The sequence below is a fragment of the Castor canadensis genome, chromosome 13 (genome assembly GCF_047511655.1).
Source record: "Castor canadensis chromosome 13, mCasCan1.hap1v2, whole genome shotgun sequence".
In the NCBI taxonomy this organism is placed as follows: domain Eukaryota; kingdom Metazoa; phylum Chordata; class Mammalia; order Rodentia; family Castoridae; genus Castor; species Castor canadensis.
In genome coordinates this window covers 18,878,611-18,905,074 of record NC_133398.1, presented here as the reverse complement: position 1 = coordinate 18,905,074, position 26,464 = coordinate 18,878,611, and the positions used below count along the sequence as shown (strand labels likewise).

At 41.7% G+C, this 26,464-nt stretch overlaps 1 protein-coding gene across 1 annotated transcript in view; it reads left to right on the top strand.

Moving 5' to 3' along the window:
- Pappa (pappalysin 1) overlaps positions 1-26,464 on the top strand; it is a 234,280-nt gene that overhangs the window by 164,073 nt on the left and 43,743 nt on the right. The window contains exons 11-15 of the mRNA XM_074051163.1: positions 3,555-3,668; positions 4,585-4,720; positions 7,089-7,302; positions 16,175-16,343; positions 18,161-18,344. Coding sequence (XP_073907264.1) covers positions 3,555-3,668; positions 4,585-4,720; positions 7,089-7,302; positions 16,175-16,343; positions 18,161-18,344 — 817 coding nt within the window. The remainder of the gene's footprint in view (positions 1-3,554; positions 3,669-4,584; positions 4,721-7,088; positions 7,303-16,174; positions 16,344-18,160; positions 18,345-26,464) is intronic.

The following is a 26,464-nucleotide window of genomic DNA, read 5'->3' as shown; positions in this document are numbered from 1 at the left end:
CAGGGAGACCCACAGCTAAGCACACAGGGGAAAGCATTCCAAAATGATACATGGCGAATTGCTGGCCTGGATTTCAAATGCCATAGATAGTTTATGCAAAGTCTTGCACTGTTGTAAAGTGTAACACAATCCGCTGGCAGCTCTGCCTAAGCCCGGTCCCGGTTGTTTTTGAGAAAAATAAATAAACTTGAAAACGTCTTCCAGCCCATTAAAGTGGCTATGTTTTATCCTTAGCCTACTTGGTATTAGGCTTCTAGAGATCTGAAGCATTGTATCCATGCCTCATTCCTAGACAATGGGATGGGTGATTCTTGGTACCTGCATGCACCTTAGGAAGTTGCCTGTGATATCCAGGAAGCCAACATTCCCAGGACACACAGATTCCTAGTGCCACTGTGAGGGGAACATTGGTGATTAATGAGTTTTAGATTTTTTTTAAAGCAGTGAACCTTTTTTCTTAAATGAAATATTACAAGGCATCTTGGCATATAAAACAGAGGAGTGAAGATGATCTGGTTAAAACAGTAGAGCAGACACTAAGCAGACCTTCCCACATCCTGAACCCAACAAGGCCAACTTCTCCAGGGACCTGAGGCATCTAAAGAAGACACGATGGCAATCTTTGGCTAATGCAACATTCAAATGTGCAAGACCAACTGTCAGAGTAACTTATCCATCATGATGCCTCAAATGTTGAGCAGGCATAGAACAGAAATAGGTCTCCCTAATCCAAAGCCAGTTCACCACTACAGAATTTACTGAATGACATTTTGTGATTTTCCAAAGATGCTCACATAGCTTATCTTCCTCTGAGGTTTGAATAATGGTCGATGAAGATACTAACATGAAGGGAAACTGGGTGAAAGGTATAGGGAACTCAGTATTTTCTTTGAGATTTTACTATAAATATGGAATTGCTCCAAAAAAGCTTATTCAAAAATGGAAGCATTTGATGCTGGCAGTTGTAGATCACAATGTGGCTGTGTGTATTAGCTGGACATTGATTAGTGTTGTAAACAGAACTGCAACTTGGTGTTTCCTGAGAGCCTCTATAAACTGAAATCATCCCAAGAAAATGATGGAGAGAGAGGCATTTGAGTTTATGCACAAGTATAGATGAGATGCTCGTCTTGTTAGGAGGAGTTGTTGGCAATGCCAAGGGCAAAAAGGGCTAGTTCTTACAGCAGAATTACACCTAGTCCAGTTCATTTGGGTCTACTTCACAAGAACACATTGTTAAGGGAGCTGATGTGGATGATTTTACATTATTTTTCATGTTTTATAAGGCAATAGTTTGGAGTAGTCTTTTTGTTTTCAGAGACTGGGTCTTGCTTTGCTGCCGGGGCTGACTTCAAACTCTTTGGCTCAAATGGTCCTCCTGCCTCAGCCTTCTGAGTAGCTCCAACCACAGGTGCACACCATGGCTCCAAGCCTGGAGTTATTTTGCTATTTTTTAACTCATAAAATTACATGGAATAATGTAAAACAAAGCACCTATATTTGCCAGATACTCAACACTATATATCAGGAGTACAAACTACCTGGAATTGACAACTATGCAAATTTTGTTCTATTGCTTCTAGTGTCTCTCTGTAAGAGAAATAACACATTGCAATAAAGTTACAGCCCATCTGTTCCCATCTTCCAGTAGCAAGAGGCAATTACCCAGAGGCAATTGCTACCCTGAATTCTATATATAACTTTTATATGCCTTTTTGTGTGTGTATAGTACTGGGTTTGAGCTCAGGGTCTACACGTTAAGCCACTCCACCAGCCCTTTTTTTGTGATGAATTTTTGTCAAGATAGGGTCTCACAAACTATTTGACCACAACTGGCTTTGAACCGCAATCCTCCTGATCTCTGCCTCCTGAGTAGCTAGGATTACAGGCGTGAGCCATTGGCACTGGCTTCTATGCCATTTTTAATTCATATGAGTCCCCGAGCAGTATACAGTTTTACTTTGAAGGAATTTTACAGATGGCATTATAATGAACTTGTCCTTTGATACCTTGTTTCTTTGTTTCACCCAGCATTGTGGTTTTGCCGCCTCTCCACATTAGTGATTTTCTTTGTGATTGGCCTGGGTCCATACTGAACCAAGCCTTCAATATTGTAGTGTCATCCCTATATGTGAATCTATTTAATTCCTCTTAATATTCTTTTGCCCAATTTAATTCTATCTATGAATATTTCACATTTATGCACTCCTTTTCCAACAGATGAACTTACACTATTCTGCATGTGTATTCCAGTAATGGACAGCCTTGATTCTTATAATTTTTCTTTTTTACTCTCTTTTGTTTTTCTTTCTTTGTGTGTTTGTTTAGTCTGATTGAGGATAGATTGTCTGAATGTTCTTTTTCATAGCTTATAAGATCCTCAGAGCTCTCTAGGTCAGCCTTTCTTCTCATATGAATAGTATGTGTACAGGAGATACGAAATGACAGGCACAAAATGCACAGGGAAGCTTTGAGAGGGGAGACACTTTAGAGAATTGAGGGAAAACACTAATTTGGGAAAACCTTGCTGCTAAACATCAGATCAATTTCAACAACCTAGTTGTTCTATCCTTTTCCCACATAGGGCTTTTCTCAGTTTTCAATTATATATGAATCATATATGTGATTACTTGATTAATACCTGCACACAATGCCACTTCTAACTCCTCAGCATCTGTCTTATACACATTTGTACCAGAGTGGTTGATAAACAACAGTTACTCAATAAATATAATTGAAATGGATCAATCAATAAATAAACAAGTGACACTTGCTACACAAGAAACTCCAAAATTTGAAAACTTTCACTTGTCTGTAATATTTCCTGTTTCTTTTAAGAGCTGTGGGTATTATCTGTCATTGAGGATGAGTGAGTGAGTGAGTGTATAAGTGAGTGTATGAGTGAGTTGAGTGTGTGTGTGCATGTGAGAAAAAAACTGATACAGAGACTGAGAGAGAGGGGAAAGAGAGAGGGAGAGAGAGAGAGAGAGAGAGAGAGAGAAAGGAGAAAGTGATGGAAATTGATTTTCTTTAGAGATGGGAAAGTCAATGCTCACGCACTCATCATAGTCCTGTCTTTATCTTTAATACAGCTCTGAGCACAATTCACAGACATGTTCTAAAGTAGTTTTCTTGGCATTTAAGACTGTGAAACCAAATTTCTCAACTTTCTTTTATGCTACTTTCCCTAGGCTTTAACAATTCCAGGCAGTTTATAGCAACCTTACCATTTCTAGTTTCAGTTTTTCTCTAAGTCTTTGCTTCTGTTCCATTTCTGCAGTGCCTTCTAGGCCCAATCTAAATGTCAGCCCTGTAGAATTTGTCCCTATAAGAATGTCTCTGTCACCAAAACATGTCATCTCTCCTTTAACAGCATTGAGGGTTATCTCTACATTAGAATCTGAGATCCCAGAACACTTTCTTGTCTATTCATTCCTACTTCCTCTTTGCAGTACCAAGAACAAAATACATGGATAGTAAAAGTTTATTCAATTGAATTGAATTGAATTTCCATGACCCTCAAAACATTATTTTTTTCCTTTATCTTTTTCCAGGTGTGTAGAACCAAGGTGATAGATCTCAGTGAAGGCATTTCCCAGCATGCCTGGTACCCTTGCACCATCAGTTATCCATATTCCCAGCTGGCTCAAACCACTTTCTGGCTCCAGGTAAGCCCAAGTCCTGAGAGCAATGACATCTTGAGCTCTAGTCTCCAGGAAACACTGACCCCTATGTGGAGATGTTTTGTCCACCCATTGATGCTCTTAATACGATCACTTAGTAGTGGAGTGCTTCCTGAAATGAAATCCCTTCATTACTTATAAAGTACTCCCACCCATTGTTTGTATTGGGAAAGAGTTTGGATACTTTTTACCTGACTGAGTCTTATTTGTCACCCAAAAAGGCCATTCATAATTATCTTTTCCTCCATGAAGTCTTTACTGATCTCCACAGAAAGAAGTGACTGTTTTCTTGCTTCTAGCTCTGCACTTATTTGGTCACCTATTATATGGCACCTGTCACATGGTATTCCAAACTATGTGTTGGTCCATCTTCCTGACTAAAGATTATGATCATATTGATTTGATTTATGTGTCACTGACCTATTTTGAATTCCATGGATCACAGAAGTGCAAGGGCCATATCTTATTTAGCTTTATCTCTTCCGTGCCTAACATGGAGGTTAACATGGACAAATGATAATAAGGAACATGTGGCTTTGTATAGTTTTGGTGTATATCAAGCCTTGTAATAGACACTGTACTCCATGATCTTACTAGGACCTCAGAGAGATCTATGAGGTAGTTAGTTTTTCTTTTTAAACCTACCAGTTAAGAATGAGGGAACTTAGGCCCAAAGTTGTGCAGCCATCCACTCAGTATCCCAGGAGCAGAGCCAAATTGATGCAGTGTTTCTGACCTCAGAGCCAGCTCTCCTTAGTGTTAGGCTTCACTGCTTCCTCCTTTCAATCAGGGGCCCAGTTCTTGAAATGGAAGAAGATCCCCCTCAAATCCACCCCAGTATGGCTGCTTCCTCCCTATGTGACTAAGCACAAGTGACCATCTCATATCTTCTCTATTTCAGGCATATTTCTCTAAACCAATGGTTGCTGCAGCTGTCATTGTCCACTTGGTGACTGATGGGACATATTATGGGGACCAAAAGCAAGAGACCATCAGCGTACAGCTGGTTGATACCAAAAATCAGAGCCACGATCTAGGCAAGCATGTTATCCTGTGCTTGGCTAGTTCTTAGCACCTGTTTCAATGTCTACCTCATGGGTGATTGTGAGGATCAACTTAGAATGACCTCTTCCTTTTTTTCTCTTTCTTTTCTCTTCACTATTTGGTGTTCCAGTTGCTTCAATCAAAATATGGTTGTATATCCAGAGAAACTCAGACCTGGCAGATATAGGGACAATGGAAAAGCCCTCCCTTCAGTGGCTCCCTTTTGTCAGAAAGCTTTAATGTCAGGCATCCCATGGGATCCTCAAAAGACCTCAGGAAGGACATTAAGAAAGGGCCAGTTTTCCATTGTCCATGTCAGTATCTGAGATCTATAGAGAGACCCCAATAAATATAGGTCAGACAGCAAACCAGTACTGAGCAGCCAGGTTTCAGAATCATAGTCTTCTAGCCAGAGGTGCCTGTGAAACTCCTCCATGTGTGATCATATGGTCAGTACACTCTTCTTACAAGGCCCCTGTGGAAGCAGGAATAAGCAAGTGTGTTCTATGAGGTTCAGGAACAGGGAGCCTAGAAAGGAATTAGGGCCTTCCTGCTGAGAAGCTGCCCTTAACAGAGCTAAGTGAAAGCACAGGTTAATAGTTGCCACTTGTACCACCTCTCTGCATACCCACATGAGCTTTGGTATTGGGGAAAGAGCCAACTTCAGAGTTGAGAGCCAAGGTTTAAATCCTGCATCTACCATTCACTCACTTTGAAAGTGTGATCAATTTTCTCAACCTCTCAGCACCTCATTCAAACCATCTCTTTCTTCATATTCCCAGGGAAGAGAATGATGCCTACATTATGGTCAAAGGGAAGTATTACCTAACACTTAACTTTTGTGACAATAACTGACAGCAAGAACTTCCTATTCTCAGGAAGAATAAGAAAGAGGGTGTAAGAAAGTTCTGTTACACCCTCTCATTTCCAGTCTACCCTGGAGAGCTCTGGGTAACCATTCCAAGTGTTTGGAATTCCCAGCCAGCACTGGAGCCCAGACTTCAAAGCTGTGCCCACACCATTCCACAGAGCTCATTTCAAAATCCCTTAAGAAGCAAGCAGACAAGGGGTCACTTTGGGGTCAAATAGAAGCCAAGAGAGAAGGGAAGATGTTTTGTTTTCATGTTTATTTATTCAGTAGTTTTAAAGGCAGGCGGAGGGCATATCAAAAAAGAAAAGAACGAAAACCCCTCTGGACTTATCTGGATTCCTGGGAAATTTCCCAAAGTGAGAAGCAAATATTTTCATAGTTGTCCTGGCATTGCAAAGGGCTCTGAGGACAGACTTCTCAGCAGAGAGGGGAAATCTGGCTCAGCAGAAGCTCCTTGGATCTTGCTACCAGTGTCTGAGGCTTCCACATTTCCTGTCCCTCCCCACCGAAATCTCTTGTCCTCAGCATCCTGGCATCCCCAGTGGAGGCTTTACGGCTATGAGAGTGGAACAGAGAAAGGGCAACAGCTGGACTTGGAGCTTCATGCTTCCACAAAGGAGAACTCTCCCATCAGAGCAAGACTGCCAGGACATTGTCAGGATTATACTATTTTTCAGTTGTGGAAATGGAGATTTCAGAGTTTGCTAAAGTCCCATCTTCAGGAAGTGACTAAACCAACATTTTGAACCCAGGTGCACCAAATACCAAAGCCAGCTAACTACCCTTTTGCCAACTCCATCTTTCCCCTCCCATCTCCTTCATATATTTTTTTTCTCCCTGTCCATCTTTTCTTCATATGGGATCCTTTCCCTTCCTTTCTAAACCTGGGGACCTGCTGTCAGTACTAGAAATGATGGAGGATTTTTGAACAAGGCAATTTTGGATTCTACTTAGACCATGCCACAACTGTCTGGAAAGTCACTTCTAGCCCATGCATCTCAATTTCCTTCTCTGCAGATTGAGCACAGAGCTCCTTACCTCACAGGGCTGCTCTGGGGCTTTCAGATTACTCATGATAGAGAGCTTTTCCACACTGGGAAGGGCCTGTTGCTATAAATTATTCTCACCATCTTTATGACTGGCCAGGCAGGCAGGCTGAACCATCAAGCCCTGAGGCAATGTGGGAGGGAATGAGGACCAGGGATGCTTGGCCAAGGGTGGTCATTGAGGGGAGGGAGAGGGGTTATGGGCACTAGGTGAAGGGAAGGCTTAGGGGGCAGGGAGGCAGGGGGATTGGAAAGATTTGGAACCGAGAAAAAAGGCAGACAAAGAAACTTTCAATCAAACTCAAAATCCCCACTGGCCGCCCAATGGTGCTTTTGTGCAGTGACATGAAAGGGTCTGGGGGCTTCAGGAAGGGCCCGTTGGGGAGGGCGTGACTGGCCTTGAGTAATGAGCCTGGCCCCTCGGCCCTCTGTCTCTCCTGACAGGCCTCCATGTCCTGAGCTGCAGGAACAATCCCCTGATTATCCCTGTGGTCCATGACCTCAGCCAGCCCTTCTACCACAGCCAGGCGGTACGTGTGAGCTTCAGTTCGCCTCTGGTCGCCATCTCGGGGGTGGCCCTCCGCTCCTTCGACAACTTTGACCCCATCACCCTGAGCAGCTGCCAGAGAGGAGAGACCTACAGCCCTGCCGAGCAGAGGTAAGGCATCCTGGGCCTCCTCTCCCTGGGCCATTTGTAACCACTTGGAGACAGCATGATTCTGAAATTGAGTAGCCATTCATGTTGTGATTAAAAGTATGTGTGTCTCTCCCTTCTCCATCCTTTGACCTCTGGCCAGCTCAGCTTTGGGGTTTGAGAGACCACAAGGCCCTGAATTTCTGGGGTGAGCAAGGAAGCAGGGGGATGTGTGGTGGAAAGAGGCCCGGCCTTACCTGATTTATAGCTGCCGAGTAGATAATAGGATGCCAGGTGATCTGGAAATAACAGTTTCCTTCCCTAGGCCTCAACATCCCCATCTAGTCAAAGACAAAGTAGGTAGATTAGTGCTTTCAGCTCTGAAATGCTAGAATATTCTGTTTCAGAGGTGGAATAGGCAAGAGGCATAATCCTCCTAAACTGAGTAGGATGGATGGAGTGGGACTGGTATTTGCTTCATCCCAGTTCACTATATATTTCAGCAATGGGTGGAACCTTCATGTCTTCCACAAGCTAAACCCCTAGGATGCCCAGTCTAGGAGTGTGTCACTTAACTGCAGAGCATTGCTTCGTCAGTGCTATTGATTTGGCACCTGTTAATACACCTCTTTTGGAGATGTGAAGGAATGGCATTTTCTAGAAAGAATATTTGCTTTGGGAATATTCTTACTTGGGTTTGAATCTCCACATTACCACTTCTACAATGTGTATCCTTGTATGCATCACTTCCCTTTCCTGAGTCTCACTTTTCTATTTTGGAATAAACTCTTTGGGTTGGTTATGAAGGTTAACTGTCGCACTGTGGAAAGATGGCCTATCAATCAATCAATCAATAACATATCAATAATATCAAATAACATATCAATGCATAAAAATAACTTAGGGGCACTTTCTAACAATGATGGTGGAGCTGCTGTACACAGAAGTCTGTGTAAAGTTCTGAAGTCAGATCTGAAAAAGTCTCAGAGATGATCTATAATACCCAAAATGTCCAAACTTCCATGTTATCAGTCCTAGAAAGAGAAAAACAGGCCCAACATTGCCCAGCATCTCTCAAATTTGCTTAATGAGATCTAGAAGGTAAAAGAAACTGTTAGTATGTTGGTGAAGCCCTCTGCAAGGTCATTCATTCTGCCTTGTATACCTGGGGACAAGTTGAAAAAAAAGGAGGAGGATTGTAAGGGGACACCAGCTTTTCCCACAACTCTGCTCCCACAGAGGACACAAAAGGTGGTTGCAAAATCCACATTGCTTTGCACCCACTGTCTCCAGCTTCTGTTGTGCAAAGTATGTTGCAATGATTGCAAGACAGGAGCCCCCTAAATATTCCTCATTGTCATATTTCACTCTAACAGAACTTTTTTATCCTGGCTTTCCAGATTCTATAAAAATAAGTTAATTCTCAGAACCCAGAGAAACACTGTTGATGGAAAATGAAAATCCATCAGACCTTATCCACAGTGCATTTCCATTCTTAGCCAGCCATCTGGACCATCCACAAGTTGGTCAAAGCTAGCATCAACTTCTCTTAATTAACAGTTCCTGTGCTCCAAGAAAACAGTAAAAAGTATTTAACCTCTGAAACAAATCAATCAATATGTTCCTGCAGTTCTTTGGTTGTAGAAGACTGAACTGGGGCAAAGTGTTACACTGTCTGACTTCTTATATGAGTGTAGACAAGAGATTTCCCCTATCAGTTTCTCTGTAGAAAGATAAAGATAGATTGCATGTTGTCTGTGGTTCTTTTCCAGTTCTAACAGTTTGTGATTTCCAGGAGCTAGCTAGGAGGAATGAAGGGAGAGAAGAAGGGACAAACATTTGTTGAGCTTCTGAGAAGCACATTATCTTATTTCATTCTCATAACCTGTTTTGGGAGAGTATGACTCAGAGAAACAGAGCCAGTGACTCAAGGACTCAAGGCAGTAAGAAGTAAACCCTGCTTTGTCTGTCCTTGAAAGCATGTGGAAAAGAGAAGAGTTTTCAGGACTGGTCATGGTCATATGTAAGCATTTACTTAGTGTGGTTCTGAGCAAAGCATGGCAATGCAGCCACTAGGGCTTTGACTGCCTTGACTCTGAGCTTGGACCAGGCTGATTGGAGGGCTAAGGCTGCAGGGCTGCAGGATCTCCTCCTGAATGCCCCAGTGGAGAAAGGACAGCAGTTGTGCACAGGGAGCTGCCCAGGCATTGACCAAAACAGGCAGGACTCTGCAAATGTGCAAATGCGTTAAAACAAACAACTGAAGAGGAAAGAAAATAAGCAAAAACTGTACAAAGCCCTGGGATACTGTTCTTCATTCTCAAAGTCACCAAGGTAAATAGCATCACTTTTTATAGCACCGATTTCAGCCGCTTTGGGCTTCACTCTCAGCTGTTCCCCAGCCAGTGAAAGGCACTGTTTTCCCCTTCTCTTTCCCTTCCTCCACCCTTTCCTCTCCTTCCTCCATCTTTCTCTCTCATTTTCCACCTATCCTCTGTCTGGGTTACTCTATTTCACATCCTCCCCCAGCATCCCTCCTTCCCCTCCTCCTCTTTGTCCCTTCCTCTTTTTCCTTCTCTTCTTCAGAGAGTAGAGTGATATCCAGTGGGCTGCCAAGAGAGAAGCATTGCTATAGCAAAGTCAGTGCATTTGCTGTGTTTTGACCTACATTTAAGGGTCCCCAAACCCCTGTGCAGCCACTTGGCATAAATTCAGAGGCCCCCCAAAAAAAAAAACAAAATCAGATTTCAAACGAGAGGTCCACTTGTAGAATTCTAGCCAAATCTCAGCTCCACATCTAGGCAAGAAAAGAGAAAAGACTGGGAGCCACCGTGGTGGGGTGAGGAGGGTAAGAGTCTTCTTTTTTTTTTCTTTTTTTCATTTTTTTTTTATTATTCATATGTGCATACAAGGCTTGGTTCATTTCTCCCCCCTGCCCCCACCCCCTCCCTTACCACCCACTCCGCCCCCTCCCTCTACCCCCCCCAATACCCAGCAGAAACTATTTTGCCCTTATTTCTAATTTTGTTGTAGAGAGAGTATAAGCAATAATAGGAAGGAACAAGGGTTTTTGCTGGTTGAGATAAGAATATCTATACAGGGCATTGACTCACATTGATTTCCTGTGCGTGGGTGTTACCTTCTAGGTTAATTCTTTTTGATCTAACCTTTTCTCTAGTACCTGTTCCCCTTTTCCTATTGGCCTCAGTTACTTTAAGGTATCTGCTTTAGTTTCTTCAATGAGAAAAGATCAAATCCTGATAGTAGGACCCAGTGTATCTCTGTTTCTCTGTCTCTGTCTCCCTGTCTATCTCTCTCTTACACACACACACACACACACACACACACACACACAGCACAGCAAAGCACATACATCCAGTTTGTGGTTCTAAATAGAAACTGAAGTTTACTACAAAATTCATATGGAAATAATTAAATTACTATCCTTTGTTTCTTTCTCTTTTTCTTCCTCCCATCCTGCCTTCCTCTCTCCTTCTTTATTCTCTTCCTTCCTTCTATCACTCCTATTTCCTTCCTTCCTCCTACCTCTTTTATTTTTTCACATTCTCTTTCTTCTTCTATCTCAAACTCTTCCCCTTTGTACATGCTCATACATCCAGAGAGGCAGCGCTGATAGAGGAATAATGTTTAGAAGGCTGTTTTGGTGAGAAACACATTCTTCATGTGGCTGGGATGAACTCTTTCCAGGAGGATAGACATAGACTTTGGTTTGTGGGAGGCCCACAGGCTGAAGCCTTGCCTTCTGCATTGCTAGGTCACCCCATCAGATGATTGTATAGCAATGCATATATGTGATTTGGAAACCAGAATGAAGCTGCTGATCCCAAACACCATGGGCTTCATATTGCTGCTGACAACCCCGTCCAGCTTCCCCAATTCACAAAGGAATCAGTGCCTTTCAGCGTATGTTGGAATCTCTGCTCTAGGGGATGTATCTGCAGGTGGATCTGTACCTGTGTATCTTTGTCTGTACTAGATACTGCTTGACTCGTCCCTAAAACATTGTTTAGTTCATACCTCATCAGCAATCCACCAAAATTCCTGTTGTTCCCTCTTGTAAATATTCTGAATTATCAAAGCCTATTTTTTGGTATTCCAAAGGGCTCTGAAATTATATACCTCTGTTGTCTTCATAAAATCATGACGCCCAAAAGTTGACACTTTCAAAGATTCCCTAGTTCTGAATCCTCACTCAATTAAAAATTCACAACCAGGTAAGGAAAGTGAATCGCTTAAAGTTATCTAGAAAATTAGGGGCAGAATCAGGCTTTGAATCTTTTTCCTCTTCACCAGAGGTTTTAAAACTGTGTCCTATATGCCAGATTTCTGTTTGTGGCCCTCATTAGTTATCTTAGTTGCCAATATTTAAGTATTGGGAGAGCTCATATTAAGGAAAAGAAATCTTCCTGGAGTTCTTTAAAGAAATCAGAATATTTGAAAGCAATAGACCCTCTGCCTCACTGTGCAACTTTGGACTAGAGCGGAGAATTGCTGCTGCTGTGGCTGGGCACATACCCGCCCACCTCCCAGCTCACCTTAACATTCACGTTGTCTGCCTGGATTCTTCAGGGTTTGCTGAGTTTGTATCTCCTACTCTTCAACATCTTGTCTGCATACCACACTACAAGGCTGGCTCACAGAAGTCCAGGTTAGAAGTGTCTTTTAGAATCACATTTTCCTTGGTAGCCTCATTTCTGGGCAGAAAAATGAGGTCCTATCATGCTAAGTCTTCCTCAGTCTCACTTCCCTAGTAGTCCTGTAGAGTTGATGCCCATGGCAGTTTCCTTTCATTTTCCAGTGTTGAATAAAGTCTTTTTCTGTGGTCTTTTTTTTGCTGTCTCCATCTGAATAACCCAGAATGACTTATAAACAACCTGCCTGTTATTATCTCTACTTCTTCATGGCATAATTGCAGCTAAGCAGCAGGTCATAGGAGTTAAACTAGGAACGGAACCCCTCTACCACCAGCTCTTCAATCTCTGCTTTATTCTCATTCAAATACTGCCTGGATGTCTTCTGTTAGCATGCTTTGTGTCCACTTCTACCTCCACTTGGAATTTACATTTGTACAAAATACACATATGTAAAGGTTTTTAAAATAAATACATATGTACATAAACATAAACATGTACGTGTGTGTGTGTGTGTGTGTGTGTGTGTGTGTGTGTATGAAGCAAAGAAAAAAGTGCTGAAATATTTAGTTAGCTCTGTATCCAGGAGCCTTCACCTTTGCCTAGATATGAGAATTTGATAAATACAATTGCCTGTTTCCCTTCTCTCATCCATCCAATCAACCACCTTCTTTCCTTCGGAAACCTGTCTTAATTTTTTCCTTCTTTTGTTATTTTTATGGACAGTTCATCACTGGTGTTAAATCCTCCCCCATTTTCTCTAGTGAACCGGGTTCTTTTTGTTTTCTTTTCCTTGTTTTTGTTTTTGTATTTCAGAAATGAATGATAGAGCTGCATCAGGGAGTTCATGGGAGAATCAGTTAGAGTAACAGTCCTCATTTTTAGACAGTATTCACATACCTTTTCCCAACCAACAGGATAGCAAAGGAAAGAGAAGAGACTGAGGTAGCACACTGACAGATATTCATCAGAATTCTGTCCAAGCTCAGTGCCCTTGGGCAAGCAAGTTAAAATTCTCAGTCCCAAATGGGAATAATATCACTACTTCAGTTACTGTGTTGTTGCAAGTAAGGTGATATAAACGAAACACAGTGGTTAATGCCTGATACAGATTGCTTCCATTCTGTCTTTTCTTCCTATTTAAAAGCTAGCAATACAGGTGCAGACATATGAGCTAAAAAACCAAAAATGCTTCATGCCCTGAAGTGTGCTCAGGTAGACACTAATCTTAAGACGTGTCCCATGGAAAAGGGTATCTGAGTTGGAAAATGATGTTCATCTTAGGCTGTTCTGGACATTTACCATGTGCATTAGAATATTAAGGTTCTGTGAAGTCCTGCAATAAAAAAAGCTGATTGGTCTCATTAATCTAATGCTAACCATCCTCAGCTGGCCATAGAACCTTTTGGACAGGTAATTCCTGTGACCAGGACATATTTTCCTTCTGTAGCAGAGAGAGACAGGGAGACCATCTTCATGGAGTTCGATAGTGTCCCAAGCATTTCTCACACATTGAGCTTTCTATTCTACAAATACGCCATGCTCCATCCTGTCCTAGAGCTTCATAACTGCTCTGTAGTCTGCCTGGGACTCCCACTGCCCCAGTTGTTCTTAAGGCTAATCACTTCATTTTCTCCAGGTATTAGTTCATCTATCCCTTCCTTATGGATCCTTCTATAAAAAGTATCTTCCCCCTCCCCCCCAAAAAATCACCTTCTATAATTTCATTTTGCTTTAGCATCCTTACTGTGTACATCATTATTTGAAATACTCTTGTTGATTACTTTTCCTCAGTACATGTCCTTCCTCCCTAAATATGCAGGATGACAGGCAGCATCGTATTCGCAGAAACCTGCCAACAGTATCTGGTAGTCGGCTCCCAATTGAGATCAGTTGAATAGATGAATGAGTGGATGATAGTTCACCCTGTTGACAATTTTGAGAAATAATCATTGTATTGCTTTCACTTTTACAGATGAGTAAACCAGGGCTCAAACCGCTATATACATTTCAAGGTTCAACCACTGATAAATGGCAGAACTGAGGCTTAAGCGCAGATTTCCCCAATTGATAAGCTCTATTTCTATTCTAAAAAACAAAGTGTTTCCATTTTTCATTTTCCTATGAAGAACTTCAAGGCACACAGAACAAGAGGATGGTGCTGCTTTTACTTTTACCCAGAGAAGAACATCCTCTTTCACTCTGGGTCTTTGCAGGAGGGGAGCCAAGTGCCTTCTGGGAGTGCAAACTGACAATGCCCAAACTGTAAGGCACAGGTCAGAGGGACCTAAGCTTGGAAGCTGGTAGCTTACATAGCAAATCTATTCAAATTGGAGCCATGTGTTTCTTTCCCCCAGTGTTGTACAATGTGAGCAATAGATTGTTTGGTGTCAAAACCCATGTGTTGACTCTGCAATCACAGCCTCTTTGAGGTCTCCATGTGCTGCAGCACTGGAACTCTCAGGAGTAAGGAGAAGGGAGCAGAAGAGCTCAACAAGTGTTACTAAATGCCAACTGCCCTGCCCTGTATGTGGAGACTACAAAGTCACATCAGAGAGGGTCTGACACCCACATTAAGTACTCATTATTCTCTGAGTATTTAAAAAAGTTAATTTGTTCGTGATATGTTTTGGAGGCTCTTAGCTCCTCAATTTCTCCCACTTTGTTGCTCATTATATTTTTTGTGTGGATATGAGTAACCATGTCCTTCCAAAAATCCTTAGTGGGGATTCTTAAACTGGTACCAAAAAGTTTGAAGAATTCTTCTAACACTTGTTTGGCCAAAATGTCTCCCCCTATCCTAGATAAAAGCAAGAAAACAAATCCTTGAGGTTCTGGATAGAAATTCCACCATCTGTGAATCCTGTAGAATAGGTTTGGGGATGAAAACAGTCAGAGAGCAATAGTAAGCAAGAACTGCCACTGAACTGAAGTTTTCAGTGTTGGAATCAACAGCTCATCCTCTGTGAAATGCTGACAATCCATTGTTAAACACACTACTATTTGTTTCTTTCTGTTTAGACCACATCTGGGTGCAAGGTACTAATATTCACAAAGTGCACTAGAATGAAGCAGGCATTATCATTTCCCTCTACAATGTTCTAGTCCAGTGCAATCAGGCATGGTTAGCTACACGAACTTTGGGGTCACACATCTGGGTGGGAACTTAAACAGGTAACTTAATCTTGCTGGTCCTCAATTTTTCCAGCTGTAAAATGATTAACACTTAGCTCATAGGGTTATTATGAGGATGGAGTGAGCTCATGAATGCATTCACTTTGCTGTTGCCAGTGCTACTGAGTATCTGCATAACTGTAATATAAAGAGAAAAATCATCCCAACACAGGAATTTTATGTTATTTCTCTTTATTCCTTAAATGTTAGCATGCATTTCAGTACCTGACAGGCTCTGACAACCTGGGCTTTCAGTAAGTGTGAGGTAGCAGTGTCAGACAAAAGAAGACAGAATGCCTACAAGGGGAGCTCACCTGAGGACACAAGGGAGCTTCCCATAGAAATTTACACGTGGCTACAACTTGAAGAATGGGCAGAGTTTCCATAGGCAGGCAGGTGGGAGGTTCTCTGTGTAATTTTACTAGTGATTCATACGTCATTTTACAGTTATCAAGGACTTCTACCTCTGGCACTTCTGTTGAGTCTCTGTGAGGTAGAGTCTGTGAGGTAGGCTCAGAGAGACAATGTGCTTGCCAAAAGTCACACAACTTCTAGCTAACACAGTACAGCCTCCTCCTGTAGTTATAATACAAATTACCACTCACTGAGTGCTCAGAATGTGCTTCGAGTTCTGTGTGCATTTCTTGAATTAATTGATTTAACTTCCCCCATGACCCTTGGAAGTAGGTGCCCTTTTAAAATACAAAGACGTTTTTACTCAACCCAGCACCTTGCAGATAGGAAACTCAATAAACACTTGCTATAATTATAATGATCCCCATTTTACAAATGGAAAAACTGAAGCTCTGCAAGGTTGGAAACTTGATAACATACAAAAGTTTCAAGTGGCAGCATGGGAAACCTGAATTGTCTTACTTTATAACTTGTGTTCTTAAGAGAGAGCCTTAACCACATCCTCCAGTATCTTCTTTGCTCCAAACTGAACCCCTTCCTCTCCTCAGTCTCAGCCTCTTAAAATTTTGGGGAAAGGCTCAGTCTTTATCTTCCACCTTGAATCAAATTGTCCTGTGAGAAAACCCCTTCTTACTCTCTCATTTCTTCCTCCCCAGCTGTGTGCACTTTGCCTGTGAGGCCACAGGCTGTCCAGAGCTGGTCGTGGAGAATGCTTCTCTCAATTGCTCCAGCAGTGACCGCTACCATGGTGCCCAGTGCACTGTGAGCTGCCAGACGGGATATGTGCTGCAAATACAGCGGGATGATGAGCTGATCAAGAGACAGGTGTGTGGGGTGCTGAATTCAGAGCCCTTCTCCAGCAGGGAAAGTTGGTGGGTGTGGAATAGGTTTTCTACAGAATCCCCAGCACAGAAAATAGTGTTGCTGCATAATACACTTAGTAATGCTTTCTGTCTCTTTCTGTCTCTCTCTCTCTCTCTCTCTCTCTCTCTCTCTCTCGCTCTCTCTCTCTCTCTCTCTCTTTCTCGAATGTTTGGAGATATAGGAAACTTAAAGAAAGTGCCCTTGAAGAAGTGATGTGAAAACAGAGGCAGGGGAGAGGCATATACTCTGACACAGGCAGGAATAATATGTGGAAGCCCATTGGTGAGAACAATATCACAGATGGAGATTTTTGGTTTTTCTAAAATGATCCAAGTCATGGGGCTAGAGGGTCAAGCTTGGTCCACTGGTGCCATGTCTTGCCAGCTTAGTCAGGAAGTTCGGGGGTTATTGTTGGGCACAAAATAGTGGTTGAAGGACATGATGTGGTCAGACTGACAATGGCTCTTCTGCTGCCTGCATTGGTGTGGCTTGGAGTCTGGTGGTGAGACAGGCAATAGAGACATCATCAGCAAAGCTCATGGAAGATGGGACGCAGCCCACATGAGATTAGCAGTAGTGAATAGGTTGAAGTGATATGGCAGAATTTTGCCCAGACAGATGTTGCTTTGGGGCCTCAGGTGAGGCAGGGAGAGTGGGACATGTGGACAGTTAAAGCTCCTTCCAACTTTGGGATCTGAGTATTCCAGAGCTGTGGCTAGATACAGGGTTTTCCAAGGCCCCACCTGTAGACTTTACTGCAAGCACACAGGTGTTCCTTGATTGCTAGGAACACCTATTTGTACAGAGCTTCTGTCCTTGCTTGTCTTAGATAACTGATTTCCATGTGTCAGATATGGCTAGTCTGAATTTCTGTGAAACAATTAAGCTGTTTTGGCAGTGAGAAACCTCTACTCTTTTTGATTTGTGCTAAGAGAGGAAAATGTCCTTTGCTTTTAAATCTCAGATCAACATTTGGCATTCCCAATCCTCTCAGATTTGGCAGTTCCTCCTTGAATGGAAGCTTCCAGGCTACCAATGACAGTCCTTCCCTCTGCTCTACAGCATGGTCTCACCTCTTCACCTGCACAGACTACCATCTTCTAGTTAGGTTTAAATCTCTGTTGAACCCTTCAGTTTTCAGAGGCTTGTTTCTTTTTCATGTCTTTCTCTCTTGATTATTGAACCGTCTTATCTGAATGTAAAGCATAGTTTCTAGAGCAATCCTTGGGTTAAATTCATTTATTTGGCCAATGGGCAAAATAACTTGAAGGACAAACATCCACGTCACTTATATCCTGGGAAAATGCCTACTGTGTGCCAAGCACTCCAATGGGCTCCTTGAAACCTCCTCTAATGAATGATACCAAGAACAATCTTGGGTACTCTACCATTTAACTATGTTTCAGAATCCAATTTGTGCAAGAAGTCACTATGCTCCATAAAGTCTCTAAATTCAAGGCTGTTATAAAAAAATAGAAATAATGATCTGAGAGACTCTACAGATTGTCATCTCTAAGTTCAAATCCCACATATTCATTTTCCAGGTTGCTAACCTGGGTCCTATCATAAAATGTCTCTGACCTTCAGGTTCTGCATCTATAAAAGCAAACTGGAATGTTCAGATAGTTGTTGATAATATTCAAAGTGAGCTAAAGTTAAATATTAGGTATTGTTCTCCGAGTTCCTGGACAAGACTCTGAGCTGTCCCCTGGGGAGAAGGGTATTTTCCCATATCTAGGGCCCACTTTTTCATCCCTCACCATGGCTGTCTCTTTCAGATGGGACCCAGCATCACAGTGACCTGCACAGAGGGCAAATGGAACAAGCAGGTGGCATGTGAGCCAGTGGACTGTGGCATCCCAGACCACCATCATGTCTATGCTGCCTCTTTCTCCTGCCTGGAGGGCACCACCTTTGGCAGCAAATGTTCCTTTCAGTGCCGCCACCCTGCACAGCTGAAAGGTATTCTGGGTCCTTTGCCTCAGTGTGGCTTCCCTTTGTCTGTAGAAAACATAGAGACTGCTTCCAGGCCTCCTGGGTTTCATACACCAAGAGTTGGACCACATTGTATCTGTGCTCCTGATTTGTTTTTACCAATTGTAGTTATGTAAACTTTCCTTGCTGTGCAGCTAAGAAAAAAAAAATATGTGAATGAAGATATCAGTGAAATCCCCTTCAAGGTGCAGATCTTGCAAAAAAGCAAAGAAAGAAAGAGGCATGGAGGCAGGCAGGGAGGGTGTAAAAAAAGAGAGTTATATTTGGAATTGATGCACTTAGCTCACTGTTTATGATTAGGACCCAGTAAACCCTAAAAAAGTAAATATTGTTAGTAGTCACATCTTTAGAGAGGAAACTGAGCCTTAAAGTTTAAAGGACTAGCCCAAGGCCACTGTATTCATGGTGGGGACCATGTTGCCAACTCCTTAAAAAAGAGGGCATGGTGGTTCATGCCTGTAATCCTGGCTACTTGAGAGGTGGAGATAGGAGGACTGTGGTTTGAGGCTGACCCAGACAAATGTAAGTGAGACCATATCTTAAAAACAAGCCAGACATGGAGACACACACCCATGGTCCCAGCTACTTGGAAGGCTGAGATAAGAGGTTCACTAAGACCAGCTTGAGTAAAAACACAAGACTTTATGTGAAAAACAAGCTAAAATCGAAAGGTGTGGCTCAAGTAATAGAGCACTTGCCTAGCAAGTACAAGTCCTTGAGTTCAATCCCAATATTCTTCCAAATAAGAAGAAGAAGAGGAGGAGGAAGGAGGAGGAGGATAAGAAGGCTGGGTGATGCTGAGGAGAAAGGAGTAGATGTGGAGGACAGGAAGCACCTGGAATCCTCCTGGTCTGGGAGGTGAATAAGATTCTAGCATGCCACATTTTGGAAACCAGTAAGAAATTGGCCTAAGAAGTTATAATACATCAGACCAGAAGGACTGTTATAACTTAGAAAGAACAACTGGAAATATTGAGGACCCAAAATCTAGCAAGGAAGGAACTTCTACAAAACCATAGAGCACTTTAGCAGCAATTTCAAGATGAGTGGTCCTGGCAAGTAGTCAGATATGTACTGTATTTTGACATCATACCTGATTTTCAGAGGTGTCACAACTCTCCCTTTCACCTGATTTGTTAGAGGAAACATTTCCCCTTCATACAATATCTAAAATATATATCTCACTTGAGCATGTCATCTTGACACAGAATGTATATGAATGGGGTTCTGTGAGGTGTGGGAAATTTTGAATGAAGTCTCTGAATACCCTTAAAATTAGATGTACTCTTGTATATGCCTGAATTTGGGATATTTTGGTGATTGGAGAATATCAATCGTTTCATCAAGTTTTCAAGGAGATACTCAAATCCCAAAACATTAGAAAGGTCATATAAATTTGAGGTCCTTGATAGCAGTTGACATAGTCAGAAAGCTGACTACATATAAGATTCAATAAAATATACTGACTGGCTCACTGGATGTATTGATAAAGAAAGAAAGACCACATGGCATGTTTCTTTTATTAAATGAATGAAAGATCCAAAAAGCTTATAAAAGAAAGGCAGGAAGTACATCTAGGACACATTCCTTAGTTCCTCTCATTTTTAACCCAAGAACATTTGAATAACAAAGTTGTAGACATTTCATTAGGGCTATTATGAAGATTTAGATCAGAGAGAAGTGAAGAGACTGCTGCAAATAGGAAACCTTCCAATTTCTAGGCCATCCAAACCCATTGCCTGGGTCCATTTGCCAACGGGATGCAGGATGTATTAACAACTCTAGAGTGGGAAATCACACTTCTCTCAATCAGGGGCCCTTGGGAAGAGGAGGTGTATAAATTAGCAATCATTATTACAGCTCTCATTGACACTAATAATAGCCCTTAATCAAGTGATACAGACTCTTTTGTCATTGCTATTCTGTTGATAATGGGTGGGGGAAGGGAAGGAATCTACTATTGAGATGAGGCCTCAGGAGGACTATCATTTTGGTAATTGTTGATCCCAACTTTAAGAATAGAAAGAAGTGGCTCTTTTACTAGCTATTCTAACCCACTAGAACCACCTTCCATTTCATACAGCTTGTTTTCCAACATCATCTTGTACATAAATTTCTGTTCTGGGAGTTCTGCTTGGATCTGCTGACAGTGTGGATTGGGTGAAGATCCTAATCCCTCTTTCTTGAGCTTATTAATGCTACCTCACTTATTTCCTTTTTGAAGCCAAGGAATAAGGAGATGATCAAAACTTTCTTTCTCATTATTTTGCTTCTTTCGCCCTCCCCCCTTCTATCTTTTGTGTTTCCTTTCTTTGCAGGATAGTTTAAGCAAAAAGAACAAAAGCTTTAGAATCAAAGTGTAAGGTTGTACTTTTGGCTCTGGCTGTTACCAACTGTTTGATCTTAGGTGAGCAATTTCACACCTGTGGGCCTCCATATCCTCATTTAAAACATAGACAGATGAGTGCTTATGTTGAAGGTCTCATCTGAGCATGAAAAGAGATGGCGTTTACAAACGCCAATACTCATTTGCTCCCAAAGGCATCCCGTAAAGCAGTGGCTGATCTCCTAGCCCCTGACTTCTTTGTCCATGGATTCCTTGGTATGGGAACTATGGAGACATGTCTTGTCCTCCATGTTCCTCCCAGGCCCTCAAGTTGGTATTTTCAGAAGAGCAGCTACCACCCAGGACCACCCATGAACTGTAGTCCCAAGGAATCTAATACAAGCAGCACCATTCCAGTTGTTCCTATATTCCAGGTGAACTTTTCCCAAGTATTCTGAAATTTCTCTTAAAATCCAACCTTTCTTTTAGATTTATGCAAACTATCCTGAGAGTTCACAATTTTAAAATAACTTCTGCCAAGGTTCTTTATCAAAGGAGTGCTGTAAACATAGGTGGAATGTACCAAAATGCATGAGGAGAGTCCTCTCAAATTCAGAAAAGATGACAACCTCAAGATCAAACCCATAAATGTTTAGTTAAATGGCTAAAAATACAATATTACTCACATCAACTGGTTAACTGCAACTCAATTCAACCATGTTGAGTGCATTTAATATTTACTAGGAAGAGTAGCTTCTAAAGTAAGCATGGTTCCACTCTACAAAGATCTTTGTGAAAGACCTTTTTTTCTACTTCTTGCTCTTATTGTTGGTTTTTCTGTCTCAGCCTTTTATCTCAGTCTATTTGCTAGTTTCCATGAGAGGTCCAGTCTGCTGAGCATTTTTTAATTGCTTAGGCTTTACTTAAGATGGAGTGAGATCTGGGTAGATGTGGAGGGTAGTCATATCCAATGGTGCTTAGCATTTCGTCTTACTTGCACTGTTTAAATAGTCTAATTTGTGTCTTTTTCATTTTCATTCCTCTGTCCCTGAGTAGATAGAAGTGTCCAATATTCCAGACTCCTTTCTTCTCCTTGTTAGGAAGGATTTTCAGACAGACCTGAACTGAGCCCTAACACAAGTTTGAGCAACCATTCGTTTCACATTATCAGAATCTTACTTTTCTCACTTAGAAAATGGGGATAATGATTAATTTAGTTAACAAGAGAACCAAAGAGATGGTGGTAATGAGTCTTCCTAGATCTGCCCCATGAACTCACAGACAGCCCTCGGTAGACTTCTTGTCAGATATTTTAACAAATGGACATTTGAACAACCAAAAGTCAGTCTGATTTACTCATGTTGGAGATGTGAGAGTGCATCTTTACTGAGCAAGTGACAAACTTACTGTGATTGTCAAGGCCAATGCAAATGTGCTGTGAGACTCCTTGGGATTCTAAGAGCCTGGAAATGCATGTTCAGAATGAAAATTGCCAGAGAAATTGCATGCTTCTTTTGATGTCTCCAGTTCTGCTTCACCTTCTTCCTGAATTTCTCCAGCGAAAATGATGGCTGAGGTATCATAGGCTATTTTTGGGAAAACAATCAGCTTAAAATCCTCTGTGCCCTCATTTCCTGCTCCACCTGGCCCTCTCCTATTTGTGCTTTCTCTCCTTCTTCTATAACTTCTGTTAATGTCTGTTCCTTACCAAGAGCAATGAAATGGAATCTCCTTTCAATCCCACTAGTACTAGCCTTGGACTAATGAGGCCTTTTGAACACTTGCTTGCCATACTGCAGACCTATGGACTGTATTTTTGTTTCTTCAAACTAAGTAGTGACCAATATCCTTTTACAGCTTATACTGGTGAAGAGCTCACAGATAGCTTAGGGTCAGGCAGTTTAAATGACTTATTCAATATCATAGGTAGATTCATGGTGCTTCATGTATTTAACAGAAATTGAAGATCTAGTAGACTAGGCTCTGGGAATACATAAGAATATATAAGAATGCATAAGATCTAGCCCCTTGCCTTCTGACCTGGGCAGTGCCAACATCATCAGGCAAATGTTAAGAAAACTAGACTGAAGGTCTGAAATTTTCTTCCTTGGATTCTATTCTATGTTATTTTCAATTTACAAACAAAAAAATTGATTCACACATTATAATTGCACATATTTATGGGAGACGATGTGATGTTTTGATACATGTATATACATTGTATAATGATCAAATCAGGGTAACAGGCATATCTGTCACTTTAAACATTTATCATTTCTTTGTGGGGAGAATATTCAAAATCTTTTCTTACAGTTATTTTGAAATATACAATACTGTATTGTTGACTATCATCACCCTACTGTGCCATAGAATACCAGAACTTATTTTTCCTTAAAAGCAGTCCTGAAGAGACTTGGTCTTCAAGGTAACCTTTTTAGTGGAATAATAACAAGTACCACTTTTCTGACATTACTAGAATTTTATAATTATTTTAATACTTACTAGAGATTTAAATTTCCTTAGCCATATTTGTAGAAAAGCTGAGCAATATGCATTTTTTTTTTGACTGTAATGGTTGAACAAATGAGCCAGATGTTGGTGGCTCAAGCCTGTAATTCCCAGCTGGTTGGGAGGCTGAGATCGGGAGAACTGAGATTCAAGACCAGCCCAGGCAAATAGCTCATGAAACCCCATCTTAAAAATAACCAGAGCAAAATAGACTGGAGGTGTGAGCACCTGCTCTGTAAGCATGAAGTCTGAGTTCAAATCCAAGTCCCAGCAAAAAAAAAAAAAGTCTTGAACAATGGAAGGGTCCCAAAACTCATGAGAACCTCATCTCTAATGTTAACACTCTTGTCCTCTGCTAGGAACTCCAGGCTCAGACATGCCTGCACTTTGTGACCTGAGTCATGTTCCCTAGGAAACATGAGGTTGAAGAGAGGAGACAATAATACTGACAAATCAACAGTGTCTTTTCTAAAGCCAATAACCATTGCACACAACTGGAAGTCAGTCCCTCTGAGGAACTCTGAGGGACAGTGCAGAACACACCCAAATGATCAAAACTCTGTAGCTGGCATGTGAGTTCTCCAACTCCATAACGAATTGAATGCTGCTTCCAGGGACACTACCTCCTTACACTTCAGCTTGTCCTGCATGTGCCTCAGTGCAGTAACCATTCTTCATGGTTCAAAGGTCAAAGTCAAGGTCATGAGGGAAGGACACAGACTGCATCTGTCATACTTTCCTTTCTTTAACATCATTTAGTGGATGCAGCTAGTGGCTACAGCTGGAGCCTGGAAATAAATTTTCTCCAGTTCGTTGTCTGCATCTCCTCTTGTGTAGGTGGGTGACATTTCTCTGGTCCTGAACTACCACTTCCTGCCCAGCTTTGTTCTTCTTTTCACACCGCTAACTCCTACTTACTTTCTCAGAATGTACATTTTTACTTAGTATTGTCTCTGTTGATTGCATTCTGTAATTTTTATGTTATCTCGCAGCACAAGAACTACAACTCTCACTTCACAATTTACAATTTGCCTAGCTGATATGATCCCAACAGTTTGACCACTGATATTTTATCCCTCTTGGGCAATGTACAGTGTGCTCTCTTTATCTTTTATAGTTCCCCTTTAAGCTTATGCTATGCCCAGTCATCCCAAACCACTAACCACCATAGTCCCAAAAGCATTGCAAAAAAGAATGTGTAATCCCTGGTGTTCTAGAAGTCTCTGCTTCTGCAGTAGCCAAATGAATCACCCTTCCATACCCTTTACTCTTTCTGGATGATGTGAAAATATCTATAGTTGGAAGAATTACATTTTATCAGTTAGACAGTTTATCTGTTAGTATTTTCTATGGGATTTCCAAACACTAAACCTAACCAGATGAATCACTCTGGCAAGGGAGAAAAGAGTAGAAAATGAATGAGGAGAGGAGAAGCAGGAGTCAGCATAAAGCATTCTCTCCCTGATCTTCCTTCTTCTGTTCTATTTTTTCTCTGAGGTTCTTGTCACTTCTAGAGCACTACATAATTTACTTTTTTTTGTGTGTGTGATACTGGGGCTTGAACTCAGGGCCTTAACCTTGAACTACTCCACCAGCCCTATTTTTGTGAAGAGTTTTTCAAGATAGGGTCTCATGAACTATTTGCCCAGGCTGGCTTTGAACTGCAATCCTCCTGATTTCTGCCTCCTGAGTAGCTGGGCCACTGGTGCCCAGCTAATAATTAACTTTTTTAGGATAATTTATTATGTTCCTCCTTATCTCATTAGATTATAAGCTCCACAAGAATAGGGTTATTTTTGTTTTGTTTTATTCACTGTTTTGGCCTCAACGTATGAAAGTAATTGACACTCTGTCAGCACTAAATAGATGCTTGAATGAATGAAGGCTTCTGAACAACTCACATGGTCCTTTCAGATCTACTAATGAAGGTAAAAAGTTATGAGAAAGGGGATAGAGGGGAGAAATTAAGAAGCAAAAAGGTACAGTGGTGCATTTTGTTGTTGTTGTTTCTGAAACGAGATCTTACTATGTAGCCCAGGCTGGCCTCGAAATCTTGATCCTCCTTCTTTAAGCCTCCCTGAGTGCTGGGATTATAGTCATGTACCACCATGATGTGCTTTTATGAGTCCTTTTCATAAGTGCTGTTGCATTTAATCTTCTCAACCCTGGAAGGGCTGATGCAATTTGTTTCCTTTCTATGGATAGGATTTTTGAAGCTGGAATCTCCCAGAATGGAAAATAAAGGCTCTGCAGGGCATGTATATAACCAGCTTCCCAATGAAAATAACCTTCTCTGTAGTTAGGCTAAATTGGTTTCGAACCTGGCTTTTGCCTTTTGCTATAGACAAGCTATAAGAACTTAGTCAAGTCCTTCTCTGGGTCTCCCTTTTAAGTACACTGTTATGGAATGAATAAATAAGATTGTATACAGAAGCACTCCACATAGTAACTGCTCAATAAATGTCAGTTTCCTCCCCCTCACTCCACCTCTTCAACCTTCAAATCCCAGAGCCTCCCACATGTTTCCAGCCCTGGTTGTCAACACCATTCCATAATAAACAGGGAGAGGAGAGTTCGGTGGACAAACACCAGTTCCAGGTCCTCCTCTAATTGTCTTGGGGGGTATTGGGCAGCCCATGCCTTGATAATGTATGAGCTGGCAGTGAAAAGCCTCTTTCCTGGGTTTTACTTTTATTTGTAACGTCCCCCATCAGGCTAGCATCCTGATGGCAATCAGCCCTCTGTCAGAGCTGACTCAGGAGGCCGGAAGTGCTGCTCTCTCAGCTGCTTTGGCAGAGTCTCACTGAGTACTGGGGCCCGGAACAGAAAAATCAAACCTCATGATAACATGATGCTGTCACTTCCAGGCGTTAGAGACCAGGACAGATACAGGGAGGGGCCCACGGGGCAGTGGTAACTTGAGGTCACACAGCACACTGGCATCTGAGCCTGGAGTAGATTCTGATAGAAGCTTAGGCTGGCAACTATCAGAAGGCAGGTCTTATGTCTCTGGGCAAAGATGCACACTTGGAAAGCAAGTGGCAATGGATGGAAGGATGGTGAAGGTCTCTTCTCTGTGCAGCACAAGAGATTCACAATCAGGAGTCAGAAGCCTTGGATTTTAATTCACTTAGACACAGGGTAATTTACTCACCAGTTTCAGTCAACTTCTCTTCTCTGTTTTTATTAGTGTATTTTAATTGTACAAAGGGGTTTCATATTTCCGTACATACACATAATGTACTTTGATCAG